This window comes from Oncorhynchus mykiss, chromosome 26 (assembly GCF_013265735.2).
Source record: "Oncorhynchus mykiss isolate Arlee chromosome 26, USDA_OmykA_1.1, whole genome shotgun sequence".
Taxonomy (NCBI): Eukaryota; Metazoa; Chordata; class Actinopteri; order Salmoniformes; family Salmonidae; genus Oncorhynchus; species Oncorhynchus mykiss.
The window spans coordinates 8713598-8738920 of NC_048590.1; the positions used below are offsets into that span (position 1 = coordinate 8713598).

General features: G+C 43.8%; 1 protein-coding gene across 1 annotated transcript in view; it reads right to left on the reverse strand.

Annotated features, from left to right (window-relative positions):
- Positions 1 to 25323, reverse strand: part of LOC110527031 (probable E3 ubiquitin-protein ligase HERC1) — a 241573-nt gene that overhangs the window by 149298 nt on the left and 66952 nt on the right. The window contains exons 24-35 of the mRNA XM_036964527.1: positions 20317 to 20433; positions 11983 to 12220; positions 10657 to 10771; positions 9851 to 9902; positions 8470 to 8747; positions 6565 to 6804; positions 5506 to 5626; positions 4962 to 5199; positions 4458 to 4642; positions 2116 to 2271; positions 1445 to 1551; positions 619 to 729 (exon numbers count right to left, since the gene is read on the reverse strand). Coding sequence (XP_036820422.1) covers positions 619 to 729; positions 1445 to 1551; positions 2116 to 2271; positions 4458 to 4642; positions 4962 to 5199; positions 5506 to 5626; positions 6565 to 6804; positions 8470 to 8747; positions 9851 to 9902; positions 10657 to 10771; positions 11983 to 12220; positions 20317 to 20433 — 1958 coding nt within the window. The remainder of the gene's footprint in view (positions 1 to 618; positions 730 to 1444; positions 1552 to 2115; positions 2272 to 4457; positions 4643 to 4961; positions 5200 to 5505; positions 5627 to 6564; positions 6805 to 8469; positions 8748 to 9850; positions 9903 to 10656; positions 10772 to 11982; positions 12221 to 20316; positions 20434 to 25323) is intronic.

The window sequence follows — 25323 nt, forward strand, 5'->3', positions numbered from 1 at the left end:
GAAAGAAGAAGAAGAAGAAGAAGAAGAAAGAAAGAAAGAAAAAGAAGAAAGAAAGAGAAAGAAGAAGAAGAAGAAGAAGGAAGAAAGAAAGAGAAAGAAGAAGAAGAAGAAGAAGGAAGAAAGAAAGAGAAAGAAGAAGAAGAAGAAGAAGGAAGAAAGAAAGAGAAAGAAGAAGAAGAAGAAGAAGAAAGAAAGAAAGAAAGAAAAAGAAGAAAGAAAGAGAAAGAAGAAGAAGAAGAAGAAGGAAGAAAGAAAGAGAAAGAAGAAGAAGAAGAAGAAGAAGAAGAAGAAGAAGAAGGAAGAAAGAAAGAGAAAGAAGAAGAAGAAGAAGAAGAAGGAAGAAAGAAAGAAAGAGAAAGAAGAAGAAGAAGAAGAAGAAGAAGAAGGAAGAAAGAAAGAAAAAGAAGAAAGAAAGAGAAAGAAGAAGAAGAAGAAGAAGAAGAAGAAGGAAGAAAGAAAGAAAAAGAAGAAAGAAAGAGAAAGAAGAAGAAGAAGAAGAAGGAAGAAAGAAAGAAAGAGAAAGAAGAAGAAGAAGAAGAAGGAAGAAAGAAAGAAAGAAAAAGAAAGAATAATAACAGTAAGAAGAAGTGATAGAGAGCATTATGAGTAGTCCTGTACCTGTAGTTTCAGCTCCTGCTCTTTCTCCTTCATCTGGATGGTGTGCTTGGCCTGGGCGATGGGAGCTTCCCACATACAGTCAGCCAGCAGGGAGAAGAGACGCTCCACCACCTAGAGGAGGACCTCACCTTTTACCAGCTACCTCATCAAATCCTCTTATTAGGACCTCACCTTTTACCAGCTACCTCATCATATCCTCTTATTAGGACCTCACCTTTTACCAGCTACCTCATCAAATCCTCCTTTTAGGACCTCACCTTTTACCAGCTACCTCATCAAATCCTCTTATTAGGACCTCACCTTTTACCAGCTACCTCATCAAATCCTCCTATTAGGACCACACCTTTTTACCAGCTACCTCATCAAATCCTCTTATTAGGACCTCACCTGTTTACCAGCTACCTCATCATATCCTCTTATTAGGACCTCACCTTTTACCAGCTACCTCATCAAATCCTATTAGGACCTCACCTTTTTACCAGCTACCTCATCAACTCCTCTTATTAGGATCTCACCTGTTTACCAGCTACCTCATCATATCATCTTATTAGGATCTCACCTGTTTACCAGCTACCTCATCAAATCCTCCTATTAGGATCTCACCTGTTTACCAGCTACCTCATCATATCATCTTATTAGGACCTCACCTTTTTACCAGCTACCTCATCAAATCCTCCTATTAGGATCTCACCTGTTTACCAGCTACCTCATCATATCATCTTATTAGGACCTCACCTTTTTACCAGTTACCTCATCAAATCCTCCTATTAGGACCTCACCAGTGGGTCAATTTTGAGAGGCTTCACTCTGCATACAGCTCCAGTACCTGTGTCATCTGGTCGTTCTCTACACTGGCCTCGCAGGCAGGCAGCACAGCCTCCAGAACATGAAGGGCCAGGAGACGAGTTCTCAGGTTGCCCACCAGAGGGACTCCTACAGACCAACAACAATAACACTTGTGTCATTGAAAAGCAAAATTAAAAACTCAAATTAGTTGCTAAGCGACATTAAACAAATTCCCAAAAGCCAGGCACTCGTGTGAGTTTGAAAGTTTTAAAAAAGCGTTTAATGAACGGGCTAAGACACGATTCAAATAAACCTTCATCCGTTTTGACCTGACCTTTGACCTTTGACCTGACCTTTGACAGAAATAACATAACGACAGGAAGACACTGGTGAAAATGGAGGCCTTTAATGTAAGTCCTTACTACCTCTGACCTGACGTCGGTCAGGATGTATACTAAATGGAGGCCTTTAATGTAAGTCCTTACCTCTGACCTGACGTCGGTCAGGATGTATACTAAATGGGGCCTTTAATGTAAGTCCTTACTACCTCTGACCTGACGTCGGTCAGGATGTATACTAAATGGTTGTCTGTGCTGGGGCATATCTAACCTATATTCAAGTCGATGTAAAGAAACATCTAAACTTACAAGTACAGACCGGTGATTTTCATAATGCATTTTAACTGTACAAATACATTTGATTGGACCGTACCTGAGCAGCATTTCTGCGCAGCGATGTTGAGCAGCACCTCTGTCCACTTTGGAGAAGACATCTTGGATTGGATGGCCTTGGAGGAGACGACTCGCCTCAGGAACACCAGGAAGTCTCCCAGGTGAAGCTCTGCTGTGTGCTGCTTACGCACCAACGCTATGGAACACATCAACAACAACAACAACAACACCATGTTACAGAGTGAAGCTCTACAGGGTGCTGTTTCCACTCCAACACAACAACAACAACATATTACAGAGTGAAGCTCTACAGGGTGCTGTTTCCACTCCAACACAACAACAACATATTACAGAGTGAAGCTCTACAGGGTGCTGTTTCCACTCCAACACAACAACAACAACATATTACAGAGTGAAGCTCTACAGGGTGCTGTTTCCACTCCAACACAACAACAACATATTACAGAGTGAAGCTCTACAGGGTGCTGTTTCCACTCCAACAACAACAAATTACAGAGTGAAGCTCTACAGGGTGCTGTTTCCACTCCAACAACAACAAATTACAGAGTGAAGCTCTACAGGGTGCTGTTTCCACTCCAACAACAACAACAACATATTACAGAGTGAAGCTCTACAGGGTGCTGTTTCCACTCCAACACAACAACAACATATTACAGAGTGAAGCTCTACAGGGTGCTGTTTCCACTCCAACAACAACAAATTACAGAGTGAAGCTCAACAGGGTGCTGTTTCCACTCCAACACAACAACACCATGTCACAGAGTGAAGCTCTACAGGGTGCTGTTTCCACTCCAACAACAACATCATATTACAGAGTGAAGCTCTACAGGGTGCTGTTTCCACTCCAACACAACAACAAAATTTTACAGAGTGAAGCTCTACAGGGTGCTGTTTCCACTCCAACACAACAACAACATTTTACAGAGTGAAGCTCTACAGGGTGCTGTTTCCACTCCAACACAACATCATATTACAGAGTGAAGCCCTACAGGGTGCTGTTTCCACTCCAACAACATTTTACAGAGTGAAGCTCTACAGGGTGCTGTTTCCACTCCAACACAACATCATATTACAGAGTGAAGCTCTACAGGGTGCTGTTTCCACTCCAACACAACAACAACATTTTACAGAGTGAAGCTCTACAGGGTGCTGTTTCCACTCCAACACAACATCATATTACAGAGTGAAGCTCTACAGGGTGCTGTTTCCACTCCAACACAACATCATATTACAGAGTGAAGCTCTACAGGGTGCTGTTTCCACTCCAACACAACATCATATTACAGAGTGAAGCTCTACAGGGTGCTGTTTCCACTCCAACACAACAACAACATTTTACAGAGTGAAGCTCTACAGGGTGCTGTTTCCACTCCAACACAACATCATATTACAGAGTGAAGCTCTACAGGGTGCTGTTTCCACTCCAACACAACAACAACATTTTACAGAGTGAAGCTCTACAGGGTGCTGTTTCCACTCCAACACAACATCATATTACAGAGTGAAGCTCTACAGGGTGCTGTTTCCACTCCAACAAAACATCATATTACAGAGTGAAGCTCTACAGGGTGCTGTTTCCACTCCAACACAACAACAACATTTTACAGAGTGAAGCTCTACAGGGTGCTGTTTCCACTCCAACACAACATCATATTACAGAGTGAAGCTCTGCAGGGTGCTGTTTCCACTCCAACACAACAACATTTTACAGAGTGAAGCTCTACAGGGTGCTGTTTCCACTCCAACACAACATCATATTACAGAGTGAAGCTCTACAGGGTGCTGTTTCCACTCCAACACAACATCATATTACAGAGTGAAGCTCTACAGGGTGCTGTTTCCACTCCAACACAACAACATCATATTACAGAGTGAAGCTCAACAGGGTGCTGTTTCCACTCCAACACAACAACATCATATTACAGAGTGAAGCTCTACAGGGTGCTGTTTCAAAACAATGACGTCATGTCTGAACACGGCCATCTTTATGCCACTTCACCACTACCATCTGTATTGACAATACTTTAGAAGTTCCCGGAAAAATCTATTTGAAAAAAAAAAAAACGATCAAGCCAATCAACCGACTCCAGTCAGCCAAATCACTAGTAACCTTTCCATCACTCTTCCACCCATCCTGGCAGACAATCCTCCTCCTAATGTATTATCCTCCAATCCTCCTAATGTATTATCCTCCAATCCTCCTAATGTATTATCCTCCAATCCTAATGTATTATCCTCCAATCCTCCTAATGTATTATCCTCCAATCCTCCTAATGTATTAACTCATTGTTCAAATAGCACTATTACTTGATCCAAAGAGACTTCCTGTCAATGCTGCATGACACACAGTCCTCCTCCCACCTCTGAAGTCTGTCTTCTCTGGGTCGGCTCCATCCTCAGACTTCTTGTCCTGGTTCTCCTGGTTCTTCCCTGGGTCGGCAGTGAGCAGGCTGACTCCTGCCTGGGACAGAAGGTTCTTCAGCTGGCTACACAGCAAGTCCAACAGGGACTGGACCACCTTGGGTCCTAGCTTGTCTGCGTACGTCCTGGAGACACAGAGACACGGAGACACGGAGACACAGAGACACAAAGACACAGAGACACAGAGACACGGAGACAAGTCAGTCACACAGAGACAGAAACATGCATCTTTGTGGGTAGGGTTTCATGGTTGCGCCTCCTACAGGACTAAGAATCATACTCGAAGGACAATCTCAAATTGAAAGTCCCTTTTTTAATCCATGAATAGGCTTGATCTGGACCCGGGAAACCGGCCCTATAGATAAACCAGACACGACACATCTGACGACACACATACGTAACATGTATTAACAGTTTTGTTAGTGCAGAGAGCCGCTGTCTTACCCGGTGCTGATGGCCAGTATCTGCAGTAGTCGTGTGGAGGCTACCTTCAGGGCAGTGCTGAGCTGAGACACCCCTGGTTTCTGTAGCAGCTGGAGTGGTTGTCCCAGCAGGGTTTCTGTGCCACACAGCTGTGACAGCACGTTGAGGAGGCCACTGGATATGGCCAGGGACACGTCCACAGACTGGTAACGCACGCTCAGGGCAAACACTGTCACCAGCAGGAGGCGCTGCTGGGCCTCTGGAACGAGGGAAAGGGGGGGAAAAAAGAGGGGGGGGGGATACCGAGTCAGTTGTCCAACTGAATGAGGTCAACTGAAATGTGTCTTTCCGTATCGGGACGGGGGAGAGAGAGGGAGACGACGGTGAGAGGCAAGCGAGGGAAAGGGGAGTTACTCTATAGCGGTGGTCTTCAACTACGTCCTGAAGAACTACTGGTTGCGCAGACTTGCTGTGTTACTGCAGGGCTGGACCGAAAGCCTGCACACACAGTTGTTCTCCAGGACCTGTATAGGAGAACCCTGCTTTGTAATGATGTGATGTTCACCTATGTGATGTTTGTTGGCCTGCAGGGCTCTCTCCAGCGTGACAGACAGCTGCTGGTAGATCTTATGTACGGCTGTCTGGATGTCCATCTGCAGGCTCCGCTTGGCTGCGTTAACACCGTCCTGAACCAACACAACATCATTATGAGACACACATCCTGTCCTGAACCAACACAACATCATTATGAGACAGACATCCTGTCCTGAACCAACACAACATCATTATGAGACAGACATCCTGTCCTGAACCAACACAACATCATTATGAGGCAGACAGACAGACAGACAGACACTGGTAACATGTTAATGCAATCGGGTTCGATCCCCCGTACCTGAACACTCTCTCCCTAGTCCCCCCGTACCTGAACACTCTCTCCCTAGTCCCCCGTACCTGAACACTCTCTCCCTAGTCCCCCCCATACCTGAACACTCTCTTCCTAGTCCCCCCCGTACCTGAACACTCTCTTCCTAGTCCCCCCCGTACCTGAACACTCTCTCCCTAGTCCCCTCCGTACCTGAACACTCTCTCCCTAGTCCCCCGTACCTGAACACTCTCTCCCTAGTCCCCCCCGTACCTGAACACTCTCTCCCTAGTCCCCCGTACCTGAACACTCTCTCCCTAGTCCCCCGTACCTGAACACTCTCTCCCTAGTCCCCCCCGTACCTGAACACTCTCTCCCTAGTCCCCTCCGTACCTGAACACTCTCTCCCTAGTCCCCCGTACCTGAACACTCTCTCCCTAGTCCCCCCGTACCTGAACACTCTCTCCCTAGTCCCCCCCGTACCTGAACACTCTCTCCCTAGTCCCCCCGTACCTGAACACTCTCTCCCTAGTCCCCCCCAGTACCTGAACACTCTCTCCCTAGTCCCCCCAGTACCTGAACACTCTCTCCCTAGTCCCCCCCGTACCTGAACACTCTCTCCCTAGTCCCCCCCGTACCTGAACACTCTCTCCCTAGTCCCCCCCGTACCTGAACACTCTCTCCCTAGTCCCCCCCGTACCTGAACACTCTCTCCCTAGTCCCCCGGTATCTGAACACTCTCTCCCTAGTCCCCTGTACCTGGTAGTGGTGTAGCTGGACATTCTCTCCCTTCAGTCCCCCGGTGCCCACGGTCCCTAGACCGAAACATCCAGCCAGGAACTGTAACCTGACGGAGGTCAGGAGGGAGGAGGACTGGAAGGCGACGCTGGGGCTGGGTCGACCTCCTGGTCCGCTCCCACCACCTCCTGCAGCCTGGCTACTCTTCTCCTCCATCCCAGAGATCAGCACCACGATCTGGTGTAGAGCCTCCAGACGCAGCTGGAGAAAACATTGACACACATTAGTCCTAGATGACTCGGTACCGTAATACCCTGTATATAGCCTCCACATTGACTCTGTACCGGTACCCCTGTATATAGCCTCCACATTGACTCGGTACCGTAATACCCTGTATATAGCCTACACATTGACTCGGTACCGGTACCCCCTGTATATAGCCTCCACATTGACTCGGTACCGTAATACCCTGTATATAGCCTCCACATTGACTCTGTACCGGTACCCCCTGTATATAGCCTACACATTGACTCTGTACCGGTACCCCCTGTATATGTTGTTGATCCATGACTAGGATGGTTCTCACCTCAGCCCGGTTCTGTTGTTGATCTATGACCAGGATGGTTCTCACCTCAGCCCTGTTCTGTTGTTGATCTTTGACCAGGATGGTTCTCACCTCAGCTCTGTTCTGTTGTTGATCTATGACCAGGATGGTTCTCACCTCAGCCCTGTTGTTGATCTATGACCAGGATGGTTCTCACCTCAGCCCTGTTGTTGATCTATGACCAGGATGGTTCTCACCTCAGCCCTGTTGTTGATCTATGACCAAGATGGTTCTCACCTCTGTTCTGTTGTTAATCTATGACCAGGATGGTTCTCACCTCAGCCCTGTTCTGTTGTTGATCTATGACCAGGATGGTTCTCACCTCAGCCCTGTTCTGTTGTTGATCTATGACCAGGATGGTTCTCACCTCAGCCCTGTTCTGTTGTTGATCTATGACCAGGATGGTTCTCACCTCAGCCCTGTTGTTGATCTATGACCAGGATGGTTCTCACCTCAGCCCTGTTGTTGATCTATGACCAGGATGGTTCTCACCTCAGCTCTGTACTGTTGTTGATCTATGACCAGGATGGTTCTCAGCCCGGTTCTGTTGTTGGTCTATGACCAGGATGGTTCTCACCTCAGCCCTGTTCTGTTGTTAATCTATACCCAGGATGGTTCTCACCTCAGCCCTGTTCTGTTGTTGATCTATGACCAGGATGGTTCTCACCTCAGCTCTGTTCTGTTGTTGATCTATGACCAGGATGGTTCTCACCTCAGCCCGGTTCTGTTGTTGATCTATGACCAGGATGGTTCTCACCTCAGCCCTGTTCTGTTGTTGATCTATGACCAGGATGGTTCTCAGCCCGGTTCTGTTGTTGGTCTATGACCAGGATGGTTCTCACCTCAGCTCTGTTCTGTTGTTGATCTATGACCAAGATGGTTCTCACCTCAGCCCTGTTCTGTTGTTGATCTATGACCAGGATGGTTCTCACCTCAGCCCTGTTCTGTTGTTGATCTATGACCAGGATGGTTCTCACCTCAGCCCTGTTGTTGATCTATGACCAGGATGGTTCTCACCTCAGCCCTGTTGTTGATCTATGACCAGGATGGTTCTCACCTCAGCTCTGTTCTGTTGTTAATCTATGACCAGGATGGTTCTCAGCCCGGTTCTGTTGTTGGTCTATGACCAGGATGGTTCTCACCTCAGCCCTGTTCTGTTGTTAATCTATACCCAGGATGGTTCTCACCTCAGCCCTGTTCTGTTGTTGATCTATGACCAGGATGGTTCTCACCTCAGCTCTGTTCTGTTGTTGATCTATGACCAGGATGGTTCTCACCTCAGCCCGGTTCTGTTGTTGATCTATGACCAGGATGGTTCTCACCTCAGCTCTGTTCTGTTGTTGCTCCATAGCCAGCATGGTTCCTTGTGGACTAGTAGACATGCTCTCCTCAGGCTCTTTGAAGGCGGGGGTGTTTCCCACGTCTCCACTGATGAAGCTGACGATGTTCTCTATGAGGGCGTGAACCCCCAGCGAGCGGCTCAGGTCCAGGTCCGACTCCTCATAGGATTGGTAGAGGGGAGAACCGTACAGCTGGTCCCTACTGTGTTTCACCCTGAACCATGAGTCAGCCAGGGAGTCTGGAGAACTGTGGAGTAGACCTGAGGGAGGAGAGAGGAAATAGAGAGGGGAGAGAGAGAGGGGGAGGGAGAGAGGGGAGAGAGGGACAGAGAGAGAGAGAGAGGGAGAGAGAGAGAAACAGAGAGAGAGTGACAGAGAGAGTGAGAGAGAGAGACAGAGAGAGCGAGAGAGACAGAGGGAGAGAGAGAGAGAGAGAGAAACAGAGAGAGAGAGAGAGAGAGAGAGCGAGAGAGAGAGACAGAGAGAGACAGAGAGAGAGAGAGAGAGAGAGAGAGAGAGAGAGAGAGAGAGAGAGAGAGAGGCCAGATAGCTTTTCAGAAACACAACTCCTATTCCTCTACAGGTGGATGAGATAACATCCACTCCACACAAAGTGCACCACTGTTAGGCCTTATTGGGCGTTTATGTTAGCAGATGGAAGCTAGCTGTGATAAGACTACTTGTGTGTCCATTCACATTCAATCCACGTCTCTCTGCTTGGCTTCGTTCCACGGCTGCTTTCTCATACTCCATGCCATCAGCCTTGATCAGCCATTCAAATATAACATGTGCATGTTGTTCCCCTTCCCCCCCCTGATCAGATGACGACGAGGGATGCTGCAGGGGAAACTGAGATGATGAGCAGAGGCCAAGACCAAAAAAAAAAAAAAGAGGCTTTTGTCTGAAATGGTTCTTAACCCGGTGCGTTTGTGCCGTCTTACCCAAAAACCAACTGACAAGCAAGAGAGGTACGGTCAAGAGGAACACACAGACACATCTGTCACATCTGAGCCAGACGAGCTACCTCGTCGATTCAAGTTAGGAGAAACACGATGAACCCGAGCTCTACTAAAAACGCCAGCCGTATTACTGAACCCTTCCAACTGGGAATGAATGGACGTTACAGCCATGGAGAGTTGGAGCCGGCTAGAGGAAACAGGAAGAGGTGGAAACATGCCGTGGTGTACTTGCGTGGAGCTCCTCTTGTTTTTGGGGCTCAACTGTCTCAAGAGGAGCAAATACGCTTCAGAAAATCAGAAGACAAGGAGAACACTTTTACACCGAAGCAGAGGGCTGTCACGTAGCAGTAGTGGTTAGTAGCATCTAATGGACTTTACTGATTGTACAGACATTAGTCCTTTACCTCTCTTTTTCTGAGAAAATGCCAGGTCTAGATCAACGTTTCTCCTGCCACTCTAAAACAGAGGAAAAGAAAAACAATTAAGTTACATTTTAATAAATCATTATTACAATAAACATCAGTAGAACGTCTTAGTGGGAACTTTGTTTAAAACAGAACATGTCTTTACGCTGAGAGAGGGGGGAGACACAGAGAGAGAGGGGGGAGACACAGAGAGACACAGAGAGACACGGAGAGAGAAGGGGGGAGACAGAGAGAGAGAGGGGAGACAGAGAGACACAGAGAGAGAGAGAGACAGAGAGAGAGAGAGGGGAGACAGAGAGACACAGAGAGAGAGAGGGGAGACACAGAGACACAGAGAGAGAGGCGGGAGACACAGGGAGACACAGAGAGAGAGGGGGAGACAGAGAGACACAGAGAGACACGGAGAGAGAAGGGGGGAGACAGAGAGAGAGGGGGGGAGACAGAGAGACACAGAGAGAGAGGGGGGAGACAGAGAGACACAGAGAGAGGGGGGGAGACAGAGAGAGGGGGGGAGACAGAGAGAGAGTGGGGGAGACAGAGAGACACAGAGAGAGAGGAAGGAGACAGAGAGACACAGAGAGAGAGGGGGGAGACAGAGAGACACAGAGAGAGAGGGGGAGACACAGAGAGAGGGGGGAGACACAGAGAGACACAGAGAGAGAGAAGGGGGGAACACAGAGAGAGAGGGGGGAGACAGAGCGAGAGAGAGAAAGAGAGAGTGATGAGAGAGAAGACAGACAGATAAAGGCAAGGCAGACAGAAGGAGGCCCAGCGTTGTGACTGACCAGAGTGCATCCCTCCTCATCAGACAGGGACAGATTTGATTCGCTCCTGGACTTCATCAGCCTGTAGTTGGGACTGGACTGGACCGAACAGCTCTCTGTACTCAGACTCTCACTCCTACATAGCAGAGGACAGAGACCACACAGTCAGAACTACACAGACCACAGTCAGAACTACACAGGCCACAGTCAGAACTACACAGACCACAGTCAGAACTACACAGACCATACAGTCAGAACTACACAGACCACAGTCAGAACTACACAGACCACAGTCAGAACTACACAGACCAGACAGTCAGAACTACACAGACCACAGTCAGAACTACACAGACCACAGTCAGAACTACACAGACCACAGTCAGAACTACACAAACCACAGTCAGAACTACACAGACCACAGTCAGAACTACACAGACCAGACAGTCAGAACTACACAGACCACAGTCAGAACTACACAGACCACAGTCAGAACTACACAGACCACAGTCAGAACTACACAAACCACAGTCAGAACTACACAGACCACAGTCAGAACTACACAGACCAGACAGTCAGAACTACACAGACCACAGTCAGAACTACACAGACCACAGTCAGAACTACACAGACCACAGTCAGAACTACACAGACCACAGTCAGAACTACACAGACCACAGTCAGAACTACACAGACCATACAGTTAGAACTACACAGACCACAGTCAGAACTACACAGACCAGACAGTCAGAACTACACAGACCACAGTCAGAACTACACAGACCAGACAGTCAGAACTACACAGACCATACAGCCAGTACTACACAGACCACAGTCAGAACTACACAGACATTACAGTCAGAACTACACAGACCATACAGTCAGAACTACACAGACCACAGTCAGAACTACACAGACCACAGTCAGAACTACACAGACCACAGTCAGAACTACACAGACCACAGTCAGAACTACACAGACCAGACAGTCAGAACTACACAGACCATACAGTCAGAACTACACAGACCACAGTCAGAACTACACAGACCATACAGTCAGAACTACACAGACCACAGTCAGAACTACACAGACCAGACAGTCAGAACTACACAGACCAGACAGCCAGTACTACACAGACCAGACAGTCAGAATTACACAGACCAGACAGTCAGAACTACACAGAACAGACCATACAGTCAGAACTACACAGACCACAGTCAGAACTACACAGACCACAGTCAGAACTACACAGACCACAGTCAGAACTACACAGACCATACAGTCAGAACTACACAGACCACAGTCAGAACTACACAGACCAGACAGTCATAGAAGTTGCGTTGTTCTGACCTGGTCATGAAGCCCGTCCCGTCCTGCTGTCCCTGTCCGGCTGACTGGAAGCTGCCGTGTCCTTCGTCCTGCTGCTTCCCCAGTTCCCCCAGTACAGGGCTGACCCCCAGCACCAGCAGAGCACAGCGGTGGACCACAGAGTTACAGGCGGCTGTGTACAGGTCCTGTCCCTCAGGCAGCCCCGTACAGCCGTCTCTCCCGTGATGCTCCTCCTGGGATGTCGAGGCCTCCGCCTCCCCTAATAACAATAACACACTGTTAATATAGAAAGGGTAATTTCACTGGAGGAGAAAAGGCGCGCTTGCTTCTGCTACCCAAAACTATCAGTCAGAAGAACGATGAATATTTAGAGTGGTTTGTAGCAAGCATTTATAATCAATAATACATGAGATATTTTAAAGTGCTTTTATAAAACCTAAACCGAAAGGTATTTTACAATAAGCAACCCACACGTTACAACCATACAAACCCATACATTACAACCATACGTTACAACCATACAAACCCATACATTACAACCATATGTTACAACCATACAAACCCATACATTACAACCATACGTTACAACCATACAAACCCATACATTACAACCATACAAACCCATACATTACAACCACACGTTACAACCATACAAACCCATACGTTACAACTGTACAAACCCATACATTACAACCATACAAAACCATACATTACAACCATACAAAACCACACGTTACAACCGTACGTTACAACTGTACAAACCCATACATTACAACCGTACAAAACCATACATTACAACCATACAAAACCACACGTTACAACTGTACAAACCCATACATTACAACCGTACAAAACCATACATTACAACCATACAAAACCATACATTACAACCATACAAAACCACACGTTACAACCGTACGTTACAACTGTACAAACCCATACATTACAACCGTACAAAACCATACATTACAACCATACAAAACCACACGTTACAACTGTACAAACCCATACATTACAACCGTACAAAACCATACATTACAACCATACAAAACCACACGTTACAACCGTACGTTACAACCATACAAAACCATACAAAACCATACATTACAACCGTACAAACCCATACATTATAACCATACGTTACAACTGTACAAAACCATACGTTACAACCGTACAAAACCATACATTACAACCATACAAAACCATACATTACAACCGTACAAAACCATACATTACAACCATACAAACCCATACGTTACAACTGTACAAACCCATACATTACGACCATACAAAACCATACATTACAACCATACAAAACCACACGTTACAACCGTACGTTACAACCATACAAAACCATACATTACAACCATACAAAACCATACATTACAACCATACAAAACCACACGTTACAACTGTACAAACCCATACATTACAACCGTACAAAACCATACATTACAACCATACAAAACCACACGTTACAACCGTACGTTACAACCATACAAAACCATACAAAACCATACATTACAACCGTACAAACCCATACATTATAACCATACGTTACAACTGTACAAAACCATACATTACAACCGTACAAAACCATACATTACAACCGTACAAAACCATACGTTACAACTGTACAAACCCATACATTACAACCATACAAAACCATACATTACAAGCGTACAAAACCATACATTACAACCATACAAACCCATACGTTACAACTGTACAAACCCATACATTACAACCATACAAAACCATACATTACAACCGTACAAAACCATACATTACAACCATACAAAACCATACATTACAACCGTACAAAACCATACATTACAACCGTACAAAATCATACATTACAACCATACAAAACCATACGTTACAACCATACAAACCCATACGTTACAACCATACAAACCCATACGTTACAACTGTACAAAACCATACATTACAACCATACGTTACAACCGTACAAAACCATACATTACAACCATACAAAACCATACATTACAACCATACAAAACCATACGTTACAACTGTACAAACCCATACATTACAACCATACAAAACCATACATTACAACCATACAAAACCATACGTTACAACTGTACAAACCCATACATTACAACCATACAAAACCATACATTACAACCATACAAAACCATACGTTACAACTGTACAAACCCATACATTACAACCATACAAAACCATATATTACAACCATACAAAACCATACGTTACAACTGTACAAACCCATACATTACAACCGTACAAAACCATACATTACAAACATACAAAACCATACGTTACAACTGTACAAACCCATACATTACAACCGTACAAAACCATACATTACAACCATACAAAACCATACATTACAACCATACAAAACCATACGTTACAACTGTACAAACCCATACATTACAACCGTACAAAACCATACATTACAACCATACAAAACCATACGTTACAACTGTACAAACCCATACATTACAACCGTACAAAACCATACATTACAACCATACAAACCCATACCTTACAACCATATAAACCCATACGTTACAACCGTATAAAACCATACATTACAACCAAACAAAACCATACGTTACAACCGTGTAAACCCATACATTACAACCATACAAAACCATACATTACAACCATACAAAACCATACGTTACAACCATACAAAACCATACATTACAACCATACAAAACGATACATTACAACCATACAAAACCATACGTTACAACCGTATAAAACCACACGTTACAACCGTACAAACCATACCAAACCACACGTTACAACCATACAAAACCATACGTTACAACCATACAAAACCATACATTACAACCATACAAAACCATACATTACAACCATACATTACAACCGTATAAAACCATACATTACAACCATACAAAACCATACGTTACAACCGTATAAAACCATACATTACAACCGTACAAAACCATACAAAACCACACGTTACAACCATACAAAACCATACATTACAACCATATGTTACAACCATACAAAACCATACATTACAACCATATGTTACAACCATACAAAACCATACATTACAACCATATGTTACAAACATACCAAACCATACATTACAACCGTACAAAACCATACAAAACCACACATTACAACTGTACAAAACCATACATTACAACCATACAAAACCATACATTACAACCATACAAAACCACACATTACAACCATACATTACAACTGTACAAAACCACACATTACAACCATACAAAACCACACATTACAACTGTACAAAACCATACATTACAACCATACAAAACCACACATTACAACCATACAAAACCACACATTACAACCATACAAAACCACACATTACAACCATACAAAACCATACATTACAACCATACAAAACCACACGTTACAACCATATAAAACCATACAAAACCACACGCTAAACAACAACAACAGCAAACAACAAACTGCAAGTCACTTTGGATAAAAGTATCTGCTAAATGGCAGCTACATATTATATTATACTGAAATAACCTTCCCCACCTCCTCATAGTTACATATTATATTATACTGAAATAACCTTCCCCACCTCCTCATAGTTACATATTATATTATACTGAAATAACCTTCCCCACCTCCTCATAGCTACATATTATATTATACTGAAATAACCTTCCCCACCTCCTCATAGTTACATATTATATTATACTGAAATAACCTTCCCCACCTCCTCATAGTTACATATTATATTATACTGAAATAACCTTCCCCACCTCCTCATAGTTACATATTATATTATACTGAAATAACCTTCCCCACCTCCTCATAGCTACATATTATATTATACTGAAATAACCTTCCCCACCTCCTCATAGTTACATATTATATTATACTGAAATAACCTTCCCCACCTCCTCATAGTTACATATTATATTATACTGAAATAACCTTCCCCACCTCCTCATAGTTACATATTATATTATACTGAAATAACCTTCCCCACCTCCTCATAGTTACATATTATATTATACTGAAATAACCTTCCCCACCTCCTCATAGTTACATATTATATTATACTGAAATAACCTTCCCCACCTCCTCATAGCTACATATTATATTATACTGAAATAACCTTCCCCACCTCCTCATAGTTACATATTATACTGAAATAACCTTCCCCACCTCCTCATAGTTACATATTATATTATACTGAAATAACCTTCCCCACCTCCTCATAGTTACATATTATATTATACTGAAATAACCTTCCCCACCTCCTCATAGTTACATATTATATTATACTGAAATAACCTTCCCCACCTCCTCATAGCTACATATTATATTATACTGAAATAACCTTCCCCACCTCCTCATAGTTACATATTATACTGAAATAACCTTCCCCACCTCCTCATAGTTACATATTATATTATACTGAAATAACCTTCCCCACCTCCTCATAGTTACATATTATATTATACTGAAATAACCTTCCCCACCTCCTCATAGTTACATACTATATTATACTGAAATAACCTTCCCCACCTCCTCATAGTTACATATTATATTATACTGAAATAACCTTCCCCACCTCCTCATAGTTACATATTATATTATACTGAAATAACCTTCCCTACCTCCTCATAGCTACATATTATATTATACTGAAATAACCTTCCCCACCTCCTCATAGTTACATATTATATTATACTGAAATAACCTTCCCCACCTCCTCATAGTTACATATTATATTATACTGAAATAACCTTCCCCACCTCCTCATAGTTACATACTATATTATACTGAAATAACCTTCCCCACCTCCTCATAGTTACATATTATATTATACTGAAATAACCTTCCCCACCTCCTCATAGTTACATATTATATTATACTGAAATAACCTTCCCTACCTCCTCATAGCTACATATTATATTATACTGAAATAACCTTCCCCACCTCCTCATAGTTACATATTATATTATACTGAAATAACCTTCCCTCACCTGCTCAGAGTTACATATTATATTATACTGAAATAACCTTCCCCACCTCCTCATAGTTACATATTATATTATACTGAAATAACCTTCCCCACCTCCTCATAGTTACATATTATATTATACTGAAATAACCTTCCCCACCTCCTCATAGTTACATATTATATTATACTGAAATAACCTTCCCCACCTCCTCATAGCTACATATTATATTATACTGAAATAACCTTCCCCACCTCCTCATAGTTACATATTATATTATACTGAAATAACCTTCCCCACCTCCTCATAGTTACATATTATATTATACTGAAATAACCTTCCCCACCTCCTCATAGTTACATATTATATTATACTGAAATAACCTTCCCCACCTCCTCATAGTTACATATTATATTATACTGAAATAACCTTCCCCACCTCCTCATAGTTACATATTATATTATACTGAAATAACCTTCCCCACCTCCTCATAGCTACATATTATATTATACTGAAATAACCTTCCCCACCTCCTCATAGTTACATATTATACTGAAATAACCTTCCCCACCTCCTCATAGTTACATATTATATTATACTGAAATAACCTTCCCCACCTCCTCATAGTTACATATTATATTATACTGAAATAACCTTCCCCACCTCCTCATAGTTACATATTATATTATACTGAAATAACCTTCCCCACCTCCTCATAGCTACATATTATATTATACTGAAATAACCTTCCCCACCTCCTCATAGTTACATATTATACTGAAATAACCTTCCCCACCTCCTCATAGTTACATATTATATTATACTGAAATAACCTTCCCCACCTCCTCATAGTTACATATTATATTATACTGAAATAACCTTCCCCACCTCCTCATAGTTACATACTATATTATACTGAAATAACCTTCCCCACCTCCTCATAGTTACATATTATATTATACTGAAATAACCTTCCCCACCTCCTCATAGTTACATATTATATTATACTGAAATAACCTTCCCTACCTCCTCATAGCTACATATTATATTATACTGAAATAACCTTCCCCACCTCCTCATAGTTACATATTATATTATACTGAAATAACCTTCCCTCACCTGCTCAGAGTTACATATTATATTATACTGAAATAACCTTCCCCACCTCCTCATAGTTACATATTATATTATACTGAAATAACCTTCCCCACCTCCTCATAGTTACATATTATATTATACTGAAATAACCTTCCCCACCTCCTCATAGTTACATATTATATTATACTGAAATAACCTTCCCCATCTCCTCATAGCTACATATTATATTATATTATACTGAAATAACCTTCCCCACCTCCTCATAGTTACATATTATATTATACTGAAATAACCTTCCCCACCTCCTCATAGTTACATATTATATTATATTATACTGAAATAACCTTCCCCTCCTCCTCATAGTTACATATTATATTATATTATACTGAAATAACCTTCCCCACCTCCTCATAGTTACATATTATATTATACTGAAATAACCTTCCCCACCTCCTCATAGTTACATATCATATTATACTGAAATAACCTTCCCCACCTCCTCATAGTTACATATTATATTATACTGAAATAACCTTCCCCACCTCCTCATAGTTACATATTATATTATACTGAAATAACCTTCCCCACCTCCTCATAGTTACATATTATATTATACTGAAATAACCTTCCCCACCTCCTCATAGTTACATATTATATTATACTGAAATAACCTTCCCACCTCCTCATAGTTACATATTATATTATACTGAAATAACCTTCCCACCTCCTCATAGTTACATATTATATTATACTGAAATAACCTTCCCCACCTCCTCATAGTTACATATTATATTATACTGAAATAACCTTCCCCACCTCCTCATAGTTACATATTATATTATACTGAAATAACCTTCCCCACCTCCTCATAGCTACATATTATATTATACTGAAATAACCTTCCCCACCTCCTCATAGCTACATATTATATTATACTGAAATAACCTTCCCCACCTCCTCATAGTTACATATTATACTGAAATAACCTTCCCCACCTCCTCATAGTTACATATTATATTATGCTGAAATAACCTTCCCCACCTCCTCATAGTTACATATTATATTATACTGAAATAACCTTCCCCACCTCCTCATAGTTACATATTATATTATACTGAAATAACCTTCCCCACCTCCTCATAGTTACATATTATATTATACTGAAATAACCTTCCCCACCTCCTCATAGTTACATATTATATTATACTGAAATAACCTTCCCCACCTCCTCATAGTTACATATTATATTATACTGAAATAACCTTCCCCATCTCCTCATAGCTACATATTATATTATACTGAAATAACCTTCCCCACCTCCTCATAGCTACATATTATATTATACTGAAATAACCTTCCCCACCTCCTCATAGCTACATATTATATTATACTGAAATAACCTTCCCCACCTCCTCATAGTTACATATTATATTATACTGAAATAACCTTCCCCACCTCCTCATAGTTACATATTATATTATACTGAAATAACCTTCCCCACCTCCTCATAGTTACATATTATACTGAAATAACCTTCCCCACCTCCTCATAGTTACATATTATACTGAAATAACCTTCCCCACCTCCTCATAGTTACATATTATACTGAAATAACCTTCCCCACCTCCTCATAGTTACATATTATACTGAAATAACCTTCCCCACCTCCTCATAGTTACATATTATATTATACTGAAATAACCTTCCCCACCTCCTCATAGTTACATATTATATTATACTGAAATAACCTTCCCCACCTCCTCATAGTTACATATTATATAATACTGAAATAACCTTCCCCACCTCATCATAGTTACATATTATATTATACTGAAATAACCTTCCCCACCTCCTCATAGTTACATATTATATTATACTGAAATAACCTTCCCCACCTCCTCATAGTTACATATTATATTATACTGAAATAACCTTCCCCACCTCCTCATAGTTACATATTATATTATACTGAAATAACCTTCCCCACCTCATCATAGTTACATATTATATTATACTGAAATAACCTTCCCCACCTCCTCCCCCTCCACCACGACCCCTCCTTTTTCATCTCCTCCTTCCCTTACCTCCCCCAACTCCTCCTCCTTCCCTTACCTCCCCCTCCTCCACCTCCTCCTTCCATTACCTCCCCCTCCTCCTTCCCTCCCCCTCCTTCCCTTACCCCCCCCCCTTCCCTCCCCCTCCTCCTTCCCCCCCCCCTCCTCCTTCCCTTACCTCCCCCTCCTCCTCCCCCTTGTCATCCTTCCCTTACCTCCCCCTCCTCCTCTGGTTCCTCCTGAGGTCAGGCCTCCCCCGGCGCTGCTGCTGGCCCTCTCCCTCTCTCGGCTCCTCGCCGCCTCCCGCGCTGAGAGGAAACATTGAAAGATTTCTGTGCCGTGCGACAGACAGACACAGAGAGACATCACACAGGGCGCTGGGTTAAAAGGGAAGCTGTGTGACGAACCACGCCGTGGCGTAGGTCAATGAGGCTCTAAACCAGGCTAGTCCTGCCAGACTACAGTAAGACTCATTCAAGGCTCTAACCCAGGCTAGTCCTGCCAGACTACAGTAAGACTCATTCAAGGCTCTAACCCAGGCTAGTCCTGCCAGACTACAGTAAGACTCATTCAAGGCTCTAACCCAGGCTAGTCCTGCCAGACTACAGTAAGACTCATTCAAGGCTCTAACCCAGGCTAGTCCTGCCAGACTACAGTAAGACTCATTCAAGGCTCTAACCCAGGCTAGTCCTGCCAGACTACAGTAAGACAACCCAGGTCCCCTTGTCCTATCCCTGTACCTTTGTCCTATCCCTGTACCTTTGTCCTATCCCTGTACCTATCCCTCTACCTTTGTCCTATCCCTGTACCTTTGTCCTATCCCTGTACCTTTGTCCTATCCCTCTACCTTTGTCCTATCCCTGTACCTTTGTCCTATCCCTCTACCTTTGTCCTATCCCTGTACCTTTGTCCTATCCCTGTACATTTGTCCTATCCCTCTACCTTTGTCCTATCCCTGTACCTTTGTCCTATCCCTGTACATTTGTCCTATCCCTCTACCTTTGTCCTATCCCTGTACATATCCCTGTAACTTTGTCCTATCCCTCTACCTTTGTCCTATCCCTGTACCTATCCCTCTACCTTTGTCCTATCCCTGTACATATCCCTGTACCTTTGTCCTATCCCTCTACCTTTGTCCTATCCCTGTATATATCCCTGTAACTTTGTCCTATCCCTCTACCTTTGTCCTATCCCTGTACCTTTGTCCTATCCCTCTACCTATCCCTGTACCTTTGTCCTATCCCTCTACCTTTGTCCTATCCCTCTACATTTGTCCTATTCCTCTACCTTTGTCCTATCCCTCTACCTTTGTCCTATCCCTCTACCTATCCCTGTACCTTTGTCCTATCCCTGTACCTTCATCCTATACCTGTACCTTTGGGCGCCCATTGGTCGGCTAGGTGGAGCCATAGCCCTGCTATTGATTACAGCTATTGGGTTTGAACTGGTGGCACCGTAGGGTCAGAGGTCAGGAGAAGGAGCTAGGTGCTATTTTGAACCTGTGAATACAAGTCCTCATTCCTTCTCATAATAGACCTCGCAGATTTGTTTTGGAGCAAACATCAAATCAAATATTATTGGGACTGAACTTGTCCAACGGTTCTCCTTGGCATAGCCAGAGTTACAGAGACAGATGTGGCAAGCAGCAACGAGGTCAACACCTGACAAACTGGTATAAACTGCAGGTCAACTCCACGCTGAATGTGTGTTTTCAGCTGTTACTGAAGACTGTTAACTGTAGTTTCCTCGTCACCTCCTCCATTTGTAGTAACGACCTGTAGTCTACGCTGCTATCACATCGACATCCCTTTCACTAGAAATACAACCCCCTGGTGTGCAACAGAGATCAACGTCTGATTGCGGTTGGTTTGTACTCTCACGTTACCCGGGATCTTGGTTGGCTCATTTAACTGACCATGCTTTAGACTCTATATATGGACCAAAAAGGTCACGGTAAAATCTAAACTAGCATCCATCTTCTCCCTCTCCCATGCATTCACTCCCTGCATGTGCTCTTGAGTGTTTAAAACATATTCAGTCCAAATTAATTCAGGGAGGAAGAGGAAGAGGAGTCTACTAGATAGCGGTGTGTTCAGTGACAGTCTATTCAGTGACAGTCTGGTAGGTAGCAGTGTGTTCAGTGACAGTCTATTCAGTGACAATCTGCTAGGTAGAAGTGTGTTCAGTGACAGTCTGGTAGGTAGCAGTGTGTTCAGTGACAGTCTGCTAGGTAGCAGTGTGTTCAGTGACAGTCTGCTAGGTAGCATTGTGTTCAGTGACAGTCTATTCAGTGACAGTCTGGTAGGTAGCATTGTGTTCAGTGACAGTCTATTCAGTGACAGTCTGGTAGGTAGCATTGTGTTCAGTGACAGTCTGGTAGATAGCAGTGTGTTCAGTGACAGTCTGCTAGGTAGCAGTGTGTTCAGTGACAGTCTGCTAGGTAGCATTGTGTTCAGTGACAGTCTGGTAGATAGCAGTGTGTTCAGTGACAGTCTATTCAGTGACAGTCTATTCAGTGACAGTCTGCTAGGTAGCAGTGTGTTCAGTGACAGTCTATTCAGTGACAGTCTGCTAGGTATCAGTCTATTCAGTGACAGTCTATTCAGTGACAGTCTGGTAGATAGCAGTGTGTTCAGTGACAGTGTTCAGTGACAGTCTGCTAGGTAGCAGTGTGTTCAGTGACAGTCTATTCAGTGACAGTCTGGTAGATAGCAGTGTGTTCAGTGACAGTCTGCTAGGTAGCAGTGTGTTCAGTGACAGTCTATTCAGTGACAGTCTGCTAGATAGCAGTGTGTTCAGTGACAGTCTGGTAGGTAGCAGTGTGTTCAGTGACAGTCTGGTAGGTAGCAGTGTGTTCAGTGACAGTCTGCTAGGTAGCAGTGTGTTCAGTGACAGTCTATTCAGTGACAGTCTATTCAGTGACAGTCTGCTAGGTAGCAGTGTGTTCAGTGACAGTCTATTCAGTGACAGTCTGCTAGGTATCAGTGTGTTCAGTGACAGTCTATTCAGTGACAGTCTATTCAGTGACAGTCTGCTAGGTAGCAGTGTGTTCAGTGACAGTCTATTCAGTGACAGTCTGCTAGATAGCAGTGTGTTCAGTGACAGTCTGCTAGATAGCAGTGTGTTCAGTGACAGTCTGCTAGGTAGCAGTGTGTTCAGTGACAGTCTGCTAGATAGCAGTGTGTTCAGTGACAGTCTATTCAGTGACAGTCTGCTAGATAGCAGTGTGTTCAGTGACAGTCTGCTAGATAGCAGTGTGTTCAGTGACAGTCTGCTAGGTAGCAGTGTGTTCAGTGACAGTCTGCTAGATAGCAGTGTGTTCAGTGACAGTCTGCTAGATAGCAGTCTATTCAGTGACAGTCTGCTAGGTAGCAGTGTGTTCAGTGACAGTCTGCTAGGTAGCAGTGTGTTCAGTGACAGTCTGCTAGGTAGCAGTGTGTTCAGTGACAGTCTATTCAGTGACAGTCTGCTAGGTAGCAGTGTGTTCAGTGACAGTCTGCTAGGTAGCAGTGTGTTTAGTGACAGTCTGGTAGGTATCAGTGTGTTCAGTGACAGTCTATTCAGTGACAGTCTGGTAGGTAGCAGTGTGTTCAGTGACAGTCTGCTAGATAGCAGTGTGTTCAGTGACAGTCTGCTAGGTAGCAGTGTGTTCAGTGACAGTCTGCTAGGTAGCAGTGTGTTCAGTGACAGTCTGCTAGGTAGCAGTGTGTTCAGTGACAGTCTGCTAGGTAGCAGTGTGTTCAGTGACAGTCTGCTAGGTAGCAGTGTGTTCAGTGACAGTCTATTCAGTGACAGTCTGCTAGGTAGCAGTGTGTTCAGTGACAGTCTGCTAGGTAGCAGTGTGTTCAGTGACAGTCTGCTAGGTAGCAGTGTGTTCAGTGACAGTCTATTCAGTGACAGTCTATTCAGTGACAGTCTATTCAGTGACAGTCTGCTAGGTAGCAATGTGTTCAGTGACAGTCTGCTAGGTAGCAGTGTGTTCAGTGACAGTCTATTCAGTGACAGTCTGGTAGGTAGCAGTGTGTTCAGTGACAGTCTGGTAGGTAGCAGTGTGTTCAGTGACAGTCTATTCAGTGACAGTCTATTCAGTGACAGTCTATTCAGTGACAGTCTGCTAGGTAGCAGTGTGTTCAGTGACAGTCTGCTAGGTAGCAGTGTGTTCAGTGACAGTCTGCTAGGTAGCAGTGTGTTCAGTGACAGTCTGCTAGGTAGCAGTGTGTTCAGTGACAGTCTGCTAGGTAGCAGTGTGTTCAGTGACAGTCTGCTAGGTAGCAGTGTGTTCAGTGACAGTCTGCTAGGTAGCAGTGTGTTCAGTGACAGTCTGCTAGGTAGCAGTGTGTTCAGTGACAGTCTGCTAGGTAGCAGTGTGTTCAGTGACAGTCTGCTAGGTAGCAGTGTGTTCAGTGACAGTCTGCTAGGTAGCAGTGTGTTCAGTGACAGTCTGCTAGGTAGCAGTGTGTTCAGTGACAGTCTGCTAGGTAGCAGTGTGTTCAGTGACAGTCTGCTAGGTAGCAGTGTGTTCAGTGACAGTCTGCTAGGTAGCAGTGTGTTCAGTGACAGTCTGCTAGGTAGCAGTGTGTTCAGTGACAGTCTGCTAGGTAGCAGTGTGTTTAGTGACAGTCTGCTAGGTAGCAGTGTGTTCAGTGACAGTCTGCTAGGTAGCAGTGTGTTCAGTGACAGTCTATTCAGTGACAGTCTGGTAGGTAGCATTGTGTTCAGTGACAGTCTATTCAGTGACAGTCTGGTAGGTAGCAGTGTGTTCAGTGACAGTCTGGTAGGTAGCAGTGTGTTCAGTGACAGTCTATTCAGTGACAGTCTATTCAGTGACAGTCTATTCAGTGACAGTCTGCTAGGTAGCAGTGTGTTCAGTGACAGTCTGCTAGGTAGCAGTGTGTTCAGTGACAGTCTGCTAGGTAGCAGTGTGTTCAGTGACAGTCTGCTAGGTAGCAGTGTGTTCAGTGACAGTCTGCTAGGTAGCAGTGTGTTCAGTGACAGTCTGCTAGGTAGCAGTGTGTTCAGTGACAGTCTATTCAGTGACAGTCTATTCAGTGACAGTCTGCTAGGTAGCAGTGTGTTCAGTGACAGTCTGCTAGGTAGCAGTGTGTTCAGTGACAGTCTGCTAGGTAGCAGTGTGTTCAGTGACAGTCTGCTAGGTAGCAGTGTGTTCAGTGACAGTCTGCTAGGTAGCAGTGTGTTCAGTGACAGTCTGCTAGGTAGCAGTG